General features: G+C 44.5%; 2 protein-coding genes across 2 annotated transcripts; one reads left to right on the top strand and one right to left on the bottom strand.

Annotated features, from left to right (window-relative positions):
• Positions 1-1841: 1841 nt before the first annotated feature.
• LOC119659750 lies at positions 1842-2865 on the top strand. The gene is made up of 2 exons (XM_038068012.1): positions 1842-2223; positions 2284-2865. Exons 1-2 carry the CDS (start codon positions 1952-1954, stop codon positions 2657-2659), a joined length of 648 nt encoding a protein of 215 aa, XP_037923940.1. The 5' UTR covers positions 1842-1951; the 3' UTR covers positions 2660-2865.
• Positions 2866-9783: 6918 nt separating this feature from the next.
• On the bottom strand, positions 9784-10891 carry LOC119659728. Its single transcript, XM_038067984.1, has 2 exons — positions 10284-10891; positions 9784-10220 (listed from the first exon to the last, which is right to left on the bottom strand). Exons 1-2 carry the CDS (start codon positions 10562-10564, stop codon positions 9887-9889), a joined length of 615 nt encoding a protein of 204 aa, XP_037923912.1. The 5' UTR covers positions 10565-10891; the 3' UTR covers positions 9784-9886.
• Positions 10892-11317: the final 426 nt, after the last annotated feature.

Here is an 11317-nt window from a genome sequence, read left to right as displayed (position 1 = left end):
GAACGCTCTACTTAAACTCGACATGCCAGAAGAGTGCTGGATGCACTGTCGAACAGGCACAAAGCAGATTCGGCATATTGATGCGACGGCTAAGCGGGTGGATGACTACTCATGGTTTCAACATTGCACTGGAAAAAACTGAACTAGTCATCCTGACTAAAAAGAGAATTCCGACCATGCGTCCCATATCGTTCGGAGAGTCGATAATCGAGTTAAAAGCAGCGGTAAAATATCTCGGGCTGACTCTTGACTCAAAGATGAGTTTTTATGCGCAAATCAAAGCAGCAGCAAACAAGGCTGCAGCTGGAGTTTCGGCGTTAAGTAGGCTAATGGCAAACATTGGCGGTCCTACATCTAGCAGGCGACGTCTCCTGATGAGTTCAACGCATTCTGTCCTGCTGTACGGCGCAGAGGTACTGACGCTCTTAACAAGGAGGTACATCGTAAACGTCTGGCGCAAGTACAGAGACGGGGAGCTTTGCGGGTGGCGCCTGCGTACCGCACTGTCTCTAAACCGGCCGTGATTGTGATCCCCGTTGCCCTTGTTGCTAAGGAGCGTCAAGCCATATATAAGCGCAAGGGAGATGAGCCAAGGGAGGTGGTTGCTCGCGAAGAACGGCAACGCACTCTAGACGAGTGGCAGCTCTCTTGGCAAAATGAAATTAGAGGCAGATGGACTGCGCGGCTCATCGGAAACTTACGTGCGTGGCTGAATCGGAAGCATGACTTACCCAATTTTTCAGTGGGCATGGAAGTTTTCAGTCTTACCTGCAGAAGATTGGAAAGGCATGATCTCCGGATTATGTGTTTTGCAATGGAGTTGTGGACGACGCCTATCATACTTTTTTTTCTGTGGAAGGTGGGATGGGGTTCGCCAGCAGCTCTATTTAAACACAGGGGATCTCTCTTCATTGTCGAAGAGATGCTGAGGATGCTGACAGGTGGAGCTGTGTTGCCCTTTACGTTCGAGCCCTTCTCGTTGCTAAGTAGATAGAGCTCGACCGATGGAGGAGCCAGATGGCAGGGGGTTTCTTGAAATGACAGTTCCTCTCCTCCTCTCTCCTCCCGTTGGTGAAAGGAATTCCCTGATTTGAAGTTAAGTTATGTAAGTGACAAACGGTTCCAGGCTAGCTTTTTGACGATGGGGAGGTGTTTAGTTGGTAGTCCGGCGTCGTACCGAACCGAGAGTCTAACACTGTGTGCGTAAATGCATTCACCCCCTCCGACCCCGACTTGTCTCCTAGAAACCGTCCAACGTGCCTGTCCAACGCATCTCCTGTAACACTCTTACATCAGCCGTATATCGAAACAGGGTATCGGCTAGCTGCTTGACAGCTTCATCTCTATACAGGGAGTGCATGTTCCATGAAAAAATACTCAAATCGTTATTCCTTTGTTGTTGCCGGGTTCGTCGTTGTGCTATCAGTCCAGTCCGAGGCTCCTGTTATGGTTTCGTAACTTCGGTTTTACGTGTAGGGTTATCAGCCCCACCTGGAGGATCTATTGGTACAACTCGTCGCGTTTTGAGGCGCAGAAGACTCGCCTTCATCCTTCTCCCTCTGCAGCTTTTCGTTAAGACAGAACTCCTAGCGGTCATCACGTGGAGACCGGGTTTGGTAGTAGAGCTTTTGGTATTGGATCAGCAGGCGTTTCCCACGTTTTATGCTCCATCGTGAGTACCAATCCACGTTCCGTCCTGGGACCTGGATTGAGTTTTTCATAGTGACCTTGTATACCAAAAAGTCCATTCCAAGCATGAATCCCATGTGTGGGACAAAGAAAGTAATATGCATGTGTAACACTACACTTTCGTCTAGAATTCGAAATGTCGCTCTGATTTGACATCCTGTCAGTAATGGCATTTACAATATTATTGAGTTTCATAAATTACAACCATGTCGAAATCTTAGTTTCAGTTGCTTTTTAAATGGATACCGCAAAATAGTACTCCATGGGTCGCCTTTATGTGGAAAGTACATTCACTATAATATATGGAATAATTTTAGGGACGACCATTGCTTGTTTTGTGAATATGTCGATCCTGTGGAGTATATGGAATCGGTCATGGGGGGACAACTGCTTCTTTACAACAAAAGGTTCGGAGCAGATTTTGTGCGGTTATGGCCTGTTCGGATTACTGCCTCCCGTGGTGGCGTCCAGCGGAGCGATGTTCATCCACTTGTATTACCTCTGCATGCGGCGGGCTATGTCAGAGGGATCAGTGTATGTTGACAGGATAGTAATCAATATCATCCGAATGTCCTAACCCAGTCCACTTTTCAGAGTGCCTATGACTATGCGCTGGTGCACCAATGTTGAGTTCGAGCTATTTCTTTGTGGAATTTTAATGATCTACACTTTTGTCTACATTTGCACGTTAATTGTCGCATTTCTTCTGGCTTGCGAATGGCACACGAAGATGAAGTTGATGACCGCAGACTGTCCAAGAAGCCAAATGCTGCAGCAGTACGTAACCTGCGAAAATATTTATCGATGCGTGGTTGCATTGTCAGAGCCCAAATGTGGGAGCTTCGTCAATAACCCTGATCAAACGAAAACTTTTGCGATTTTAATTAGTGTAATATCGATGCAGCTAGCGGCCCTTATATGCTGGGTGCTTGCGCTCATTGGTAACATATATATGAAAAGACGACAGTGAATCTATTTGCGTGGGATTTATATATATACATGTGTACCTTTAGCGCAAAACAGGAGTCTTTTGGGTATTTTTAAGGTTTACGTTTGTCTTCTATAATTTATTATTTGCAAATGTTTTGAACTCAAAGTCGGTTTTGATGTTGCCTTTAAAATTGCTAAATATGTGCGGTTTCCTGTGAAAGTAAAAAAGCAACAGAAAGGATAATATAAAAAACTGTTTTACTCTTCCTATGAAGTAGACATATTTTCAATACTGCATGGAAATATTTGGATCGTTTTCAATCTTTTGTAATAGACAGGAAAGAAACTCAATCATTACTATTGCCACCAGAAGGTAATTCTATTCAACTACCGATGGCATCGGACAAGGATCCGGGACGATGAGGCGGATAATAGGAATATATCAAATGCATAGCACGTGAACTAATGTATCTTTCTTTTTGTGTTACTTAGAGGCGGAAAATCTTCGAAAAACACGTCCTCTCCAACTCCGCTGCACCACCATCGGAGGTGGAGCTGACGCGTATGGGATTCGCATTCACTAAAAACCACCCCGCGTCTCTCCGGCCACAGAGCCATCATTTAGGTATTACTTTGCAAGGTGGGTTTGCCTTTAGTCGCTCATTCTCCTCCTTTCAGCTTTCTTTCTTCAGTAACTCCTCCGGTGTTTTTACGATTACGCAGAAAACCATAAGCCAGTTCTCCTTCGACCTCCGCATCTCCACAATTAAGCTTCTCCGGGCTTACGCTCTTGCCCAACGCTTGGTTTGGATTCCCCCACGCCATTGCGAACCTTGGGCAGTGAAACATCACATGCTCTGGGTCTTCTGGTAGGGCACCACATTTAGGACAATTTAGTGAATCATTCAATCCTAAGTGATGGAGATGCCGACTGTAGCAACGACCGTGTCCCGTGAGGAACTGAGTAATTAGGTAGTGTCCCCATGTTTCCACTCAAGCCACACCTTAATGTTGGGAATGAGCCTGTGCGTCGACTGACTTCTCGTAGGCTGCTCCCATCTGCGTTGCCAGAGGTCATTCAACCCTCACCTAGCTACATTCCTGCATTCTGTGTACCCCTGCATATATCTCTTATTACTATACAGCACACACATTCCTTTCAACGTCAACAGCGATCATGATCGCCACCACTAGTACTGCTCATCTGATGTGGTTCTAAATGCACTGTAAACTCTTAAAGCCATCAGCAGGTAAGCTGAATTCGCCTGCTTCCGTCACTGAGAGTTCGCAGGCGTCTCTGCACACACAGGTGACGTGTCAAGCAGGATGGATCGCAGCATTCCGGCTAGAAGCAATGTTGGACAGTATCTAGGCCCACCAACAATCGCCAATGTTATTGCAAATGCCACGGTACTACTGGCAGGCCTCTGGCATGCACTCCAAAGTTTGGTTTGGTGTCAATAATCCTCTCGAAGTATTTGATAGCCGAAAGATAAATTACCGCTCTCCCTGTTTCCGTCGCGAAGACTTCCAAAGCCGACACTCATAGCTCCCTTCTGGGACGCGAGGAGCAAGCAACCCATTATACATGATATTCCACAAGAAGGATCCCAATATTGACAATGTACTCTTTGGGGCCCTCATTCGTCCCGTACCAGAGAGTGTTCTCTGGGAGGTAATTTTCCACCACGATAAATACCCAGGAACAGCTATGTTAGCCAACATCCCTTTGATTTTGTTCCACTAATGCTAATTTAATGCGTTTTTGACATCCAGTGCCAACTGGGCACAGAAGTCGCGAGAAACCAGTGCGCTTTTTGCCAGGTTCACGACCATGCTTATTGCACCCACCGTGGCATGGGTACGCCGGAAACCAAACTGGCGCTACGAAAAACCATTGCTGTTTTCAACGATGGGTAGGAGTCTGTTGTAGATGACTTTCTCTATCATCTACCCCTTTGCATGCAGATGGTGCGATTTGATGCTGGGTCTCCAGGCGACTTGTTGATAGACAAAGGGTCGCTTCCTCCAAACTATAATTTCTGGTTTTAAACGTAAATATATATTTCGGGAGCGACTTTCCCCCTTCATCAGTACAAAGCTAGGAAACTTTTGCTATTTCCACTGGAATTCATTTTTTACGCACTCCTCGATGGTGTTTACAAAAAGTTGGACCTTGTCTTTACTGCTAGCTTCAAAGCTCGGTTAGGGATGCCATCCAAACCTGGGGCCTTGTACCCTTGGCCGAGTGTACGACATGTTTCCCGCTGGTCCTCCACAGTTATTGGAAGTATTTTCTTCGCATTGTATTGGACAACCGTTTGCTTGCGTTATTTTTGTGGTAACAATTGCTTTCAGGAGGCGCCAGCAGGTTAGCTGAGGTGATCTTCACTGCTCTTTCGTAACCACCTTATAGGCCTCGGATTTATATATCGGCAATAATTTCTATCGGATTGAACACAAAGTTGTTTGAAGCAGTTCTTTTTTTCCTCCGAATAGCTTCTTTTAAACAGCTACTCAAATAACTGTGTGCCTCCTCTCGACTGTGGTTACCGGGCTTTCCCCTGAGCCTCAGGTAAAATCTCTTTGCTGGCAAACAAACAGCTCGCAAACTTTCAATTTCCTTGTTCCAGCAGTAGTTGGGTTGCCTACTGGGAACCAATCGCTTTCTGAGCATAGTAACATCGCATACTTCTGTAACTTATTGAGTGATTTGAGCGGCATTTTCCCTAGCCGTACCATCCAGGAATACATCGGGTTTGAGCGCCGCGGAAAACATGTCCCCTTCGAAAGCTTTCACTGTCCAGCCGAACAAACCATCCGGTTTTCTCCAAGAGCTCCTTTTTTAACTCGATTCGTCCTTGGATTTCCATGCAGATCACCTGGTGGACAATGTAAGTACAGTCTTCACTGACTTGCCAAGCGACTCTACTGACCAATGCGGCACTCACGTATGGCAGGTATATAATACGTCCCAGGCCCTTCCTCTAAAAGTGTACAAAGCCCTAACATGTGCGAGTACCACATCTAGCTCCGTGAATGCTTTTAGGAAAACACGTCTCCGTCCATTGGTTGTCCAACTGCCCCCCTCCCCCTCACCTGCTATGATGGTCGGTCAACGTCTTCTTGTATTCAAAACCAGAGTGTTCCGCATCTTCTCATACTCGACAAGTGTAGCGCTGTGCGAACCATAGCAGCTGTATGTGTGGGCTTCCGGGTACCGACTGCTGCTTACAATGTATCGATGGTTCACACCCTACTCTCCTTTGCACAGTTAGGAATTTATGTTAGGTCCACAGTCTTTGTTGATATGGCCTTCCACTCTACATCCCCTGCATCGCTTCAACTTCGAATTTGGACTGGTGCATGCATTCACAATGTAGCCGAAGTCAAAGCATCTAAAGCATCACTTCAGTGCCACCTGCTCCCTAAACCAACAAATAACCCAGCCTATAGTTCCCCTCCCTTCTGTTAAAATTTTGAGTGCTATTGGTAGATTGATGATGGCAGGGGTTCTCCCGTTGGGTTTCATTAGCGTTTTCACTGAAGACTTTTGTAGTCCGATAAGATCAAACTGCTTCTTCGAATCTTCGTGAACCTTCTCCTTCGTGGTGATCTCTTCTATATCTTTACAAATTATAGTGATCTCCGGCCTGCTAGCCATTATTTTGGCTACCAGTCCGAACGAGTTTCCGATTTGGCTCAAAAATTTGTCCACGGACTTCTTGAGCTCCAACATAAGGTCCCCTTTCAATTAAAAAACAACTCTGCGGAGAGATGATCAAGCTCAGCGTATTAACTCCCTTTGGGTGCATTGAAAGTCGAACTTATTTCTTTTCTGCTAGGAGAAACAGACCGTGTCCGAATGTTACCATTTACTTTATCGCATGTGATACAGTTAAGAACCATGGTTCAATGTTCTTTCCACCTCTTTGGTTGCTCATGATCGTGGAAGAGAAGTCTACCTTCAACGTCCTTCACAGGACTATCGAACCACTTGCGATCACACACAAGCTCTCCAACGCAGCGACAGGTGTCGAACGCAGCACATTTCAGCAGATTTCTTTCGAGGCCGATGTCAGCGCTTCTCCTATTACCCAAATCGAAAAGACAACTCCCAAATCTACTACTAGTCACAAAGTGGTCGATCTGATTGCTCGCACGGCGTTGGTTAGTTGCAACCCAACTGACCTTATGGCAGGCTCTATGTTCGAACAATGTGCCACCAATCACGAGGCGTTGCAGAAATCGACACACCTTCCACTTCTATCGTTACGGTCGCCATGACCGTGCTTCCTTATCACATGTCTGAACAAGGCATTGCCAGATCGCACTTTTGCATTCAGATCACCCATCACGACCAAAATGTTCCCTTTAGGAAGCTTCCCCTGAGTCACGTCTAATTGTTTGAAGAAAGTATCCTTTTTCCCTACATCGGAAGTCTCTTTCGGTGCGTAGCAATTTACAATTGCGATGCTCCTTAATCTTGAATAACCACTGGACTAACTTGAAGATGTCAGGTCAAAGAGCGCGCCTTGCGGTAGCCGGCAGGAACAACCCCGCACCGGATTCAAGTCTGCTACCACTTGGCTTTCTAGAGTACAAAAGCACATTGCCATAAGTGTGTCAAAAGGGAGAGCAGCTGGAATTCCTGCTCAAGTCAGAGAAAACGAGCATTCTGAGGACTCTAGCTACTATTGGAAACTGCCTTCATTCAAATCGAGCAGGGAGTGATAAACTCGTGATCATGGTCTGCACATTATTGGATAATAAGCTGGTGTCAAGCAGTGAACTGCAGGATAGGCTGATGGTGAATATAGTTTTCTTGGTGGAAACCTACTTCTGTCTTTGGTTAATATGTTGCTCTTCAGGAGTGCCCATTAACCAAGGCCGCTGGTAGGTGATAATGGACGAATTCTGTACAAGGTAACACTAATGTTAACAAAATGCTACGGATTTGGACTGAGGTGTCGAAGAAAACGTTGCCTAAATTATCGTGCTATAAAAATCGTGGCCACTGAGTAGTTGGCAGTATGGGGTAACTGAGTGGAGGGGAGGGGGGGGAGGTGTCATAGTCTTAGTGATTGTAACAACAAAGGTGAAAGGTTTGCGCATTCAGTTGATTTAAAAGCTCTCTCCTGAATGTCCGTAAAAAAGGAGGTGCTAACATTAACGATGAAAGAAACCATCGTCTGATAGTCCTGCCTTGTGTATTGCTACTGCATCTGCTTGTAGAGGTAGCCTTCGCGATACGAAAGTGATCCAGCAATGGAAACGATTTTTTTTACTACGCAAGCAATACACTGAATATCCTCCCCGAGAATGTTGATGAATACTGGTGCCACCAAAGGAGTTTTTTTTGTCGGCCACGTCCCAAAAGAACGCTAGATGACTTAGCTGACTATGGAAACGTGGAGTCGGATCAGTGTAAGTAAGGAACTGAAAGCTTTATTGAAGACTGCGAGGGAGGTGAGAGAATCCCATAGTTGCTTTGGTGAGCGAAGAATAAGCACCCGTAAATAGCAATACCTTGAAGTTAACCGTATATCTTTCGACGGTCGCATGTGGGGCGTTAGCGGTAGGAAGCAACCTTCTCATCAAGGCGTTAATCAATTTGTGTATTTACGAAGGGTAGTTTCTGCTGACAGTGTCAACAAACTTGTTACCGGTCGGCTCACTAACAGCGCTAAATCCGCCTTCGCATTTATATCTAAAGTTTTGAACTGCATCCATGTTGGCACTAACATCAAATTGAGACTGCTGTGTATTCTCTCTGCGCTACTAAACGGAAGATAGCCATCACCGCTACAAGCTTTTGTTAGTTCATGTCTGGGTCGTGTCATGGGGTAACTTGGACAAATATATGGCCTGGATACCCGTGAACGTGTCGATAAGAAACAAACGTTTATGAAGGGCGACAACTCCATGAAAATGGAACCCACTATCCCAGGATGGTTGAGAACTGGGTCGCCTCGAACTATGTGGCATCGAACAGGGGAGGGGGGAGTGCAAGTTAATCGGAAATTCGTGGAGGCAGCTGAAGCATATTGCAGCAGGTACAGTTGCCACGGTATGTCCCACATGGGGGCATTTATGGCACCCGTATATAACGGATGAATAACGAAACCTGGCAGATACTTGGGTTGGGTGTATGAAATCTGGGGAGGAAACCGGGCAAGAAAGAAATACTTTGTAAATGGTAACTCTGGGAGTCCAGGAGGTGCGGAGACGGTCATCAAATAAAGGAATTTTTTGTTGTAAGCTTGCAGAAGTATGGGAAGAAATTTAGGATGTTATTAAGCTTGGATGGATTTCGTTCTTCAGGAATACCTTTTTCTAACTTATCTACGCCGTGGCGTTTTTGGCGGTGTGTATGTTGGAGGATGTCGTCTAGAAGAAGCGGTGAGACGTCGCCTTCTTGGGTTAGAGATTATGAATTGACATCTGGGCAGGATTGATTCGCGCAGTCGGACTTAATTATGGAGTGGCCGTTTGCGTCAAAGAGCTGGTTGGGTCAGAAAAGAGAAACGATGTATACGACGCCAGGCGTAACTTCTATTGAGGCGATAGTTGCCTTGTTTGATGGGTAGAAAAAGTTGCGTGGTTAAAAACTTGTTGGAGAGCAGTATTTTGGGGGCCACCGGCAAAGTGTATGGTTCACTCATAAGGATGGCGCCTATACCTATCAGTACGGAAAAAGTAAAAATTGGGAAAAGAGTGCCTATGAGAGTAATCCAGGTTTGGCATAGGAACCCTATAAGCAGACTGTGTTCACCGTGTTACACACTCAATTGATATCAGCCGTATATACGGACAGTTGGGAATGGATATGGTTCACATACGGCCTATAACATGAGACATACTTCTAAGGAGTAGACATGGTATTGATATACCTTCAAATTTGTCAAATATTGTTGAATGCTTTCGCAGCATCTCCCAGGTTTCTTATATAAACCAGCAGTCTCCCTAAAATATATTTGCAGAAGGCACTTTCGGTAGATGATATCACATAAATATTCGATACGAACTTTTCAAAATTTCAATGTATTATGTAGTATGGGACTATGGAGGGATATCCTGATTCAGGCACAGATACAGATACTGGGAATACACTTTAGGTTTCACTCCGCGATGTTATGACCAACTGAAGCTAACAATAAATTATTCGTTGTTGAAAACGTTCTTTTTTATTTTGAAATTTTAGAGCCTAATCTAAAACCAAATTAGATTTGGGTGTTACTGTAAAACTTTATATTAAGGAATATATCTAGCCAGAGGTCGTCATCTGATGTTGGAGAGTAGCCATCCTATATTTTTCACGAAGGTGCACATTTAACCCAATAGCCAAACACCATAAAAGTGACGAGACATATTGCATGAAGATGATGCCAACTAAGATTGCCATAATGCGACCACCTGTATGCTCACTCCTTGTTTGCTTCTGGGCTAGAGCTCCGTAAATACCTCTCCGGTGATGAGCTGCTTGGTAAGCTGTTGTTATGACTGCTGCATATATCACATTATAAAACGCGCTGAGTACGTCTGCTATGATTTCCATCAGAACGTCATCGTAGCAGCACATGTCAACCCCCACTCTAGATCTAAACATGGAGAACTCTTGTATAAAAATCGTTGAGTCTTGACATCATCCTTCCAATACTTACTCTGAATGAGGCAATATCTGGTGTCCCATAATGTGAAATAAACGCACAAACCCCAACCAAATTGCCACAAAAATTATGGGTAAAAGTCCAAATGCTATGCAATTTTGAAGGACTTTGCGTGCGCTTTCATGCATGCTTATCTGTACTGTACAGTCACCAAAGCAAAGATACGTAGACCCTTCCCATCTTCTCAGGAAAATCGTGGCAAGGACGAAACTCAGAGTACCCAGAAAGAATATCGTTGAGTACAGTAACGCAAATATCAAATGTCGCATGGACATAACCGCACGTAGACAGGACCCTTCAATTTTGAAATTCTTTTCTTCAATCTAGATCACATTTTCCTGTTTATCTGAATGTTTTTTTTTTATTTGAAAAAGATTGTTGGATTCGAATGTTTCCTTGTTTTGTATTTTTCAAAATTTAAACGACGAAAATACAACTTTTTGATGACAGCTAAACATTGATTTCGGAAAACTAAAATGGTTGATTGGTGAGGATGACTTTTCCAGTCACAAGTTTGACATCATTTTTGACATCCCGTTTGCATCGGTTACCAAACATGACACACAAACACAATGGTTTGACATCAACTATCACATCAATTATCCAGTATTACCTTTCACAGCTAGTTAAATTGTCGTGTACACGTTTTATTGAACTAACCAATTCTTCCTTACGTCAGATTTGGAATACTTTTTAAGATTTTGTTGAAAATAAAACATTATTCAAATCGGTTTACTGTTTGTTCGCCTATCTGTCTGTCTGTCTGTTTTTTTATAGTGGTGGAAAGCATCGAAAACCGCAGTGTGAGGCTTTAACCTACAAAAACCACCTCTTCTCATCTGTTATGCCCCATGGAACTATCTAGAGATAGCCGCACTTAAGGGCCTTATTCAAAACTCCGTCTAGGCTCAGAGCTTAGTTGTCATTTATTCTGCTGCAGATCTGCTGCTCTTCAGTGGTTACTGCAAGAATTTTCACATTCAGAGATTTCAGAAGGGTATTAACGACCCTCTTTTGTTGTGAGAATA

The sequence above is a fragment of the Hermetia illucens genome, chromosome 6 (genome assembly GCF_905115235.1).
Source record: "Hermetia illucens chromosome 6, iHerIll2.2.curated.20191125, whole genome shotgun sequence".
Classification (NCBI taxonomy): domain Eukaryota; kingdom Metazoa; phylum Arthropoda; class Insecta; order Diptera; family Stratiomyidae; genus Hermetia; species Hermetia illucens.
Note: the sequence above shows the minus strand (reverse complement) of the source record. Positions and strands in the feature narration are given on the sequence as shown.

What these genes read in the sequence shown, in the direction of transcription:
- LOC119659750 (XM_038068012.1), top strand. Translation starts at nt 1,952, where the DNA reads ATGGGTCGCCTTTATGTGGAAAGTACATTCACTATAATATATGGAATA. An exon ending in GCTATGTCAGAGGGATCAGT is followed by an intron (nt 2,224 to 2,283) that starts GTATGTTGACAG and finishes TCCACTTTTCAG; the next exon opens with AGTGCCTATGACTATGCGCT.
- LOC119659728 (XM_038067984.1), bottom strand. Translation starts at nt 10,564, where the DNA reads ATGTCCATGCGACATTTGATATTTGCGTTACTGTACTCAACGATATTC. An exon ending in CAGATATTGCCTCATTCAGA is followed by an intron (nt 10,221 to 10,283) that starts GTAAGTATTGGA and finishes CTCCATGTTTAG; the next exon opens with ATCTAGAGTGGGGGTTGACA.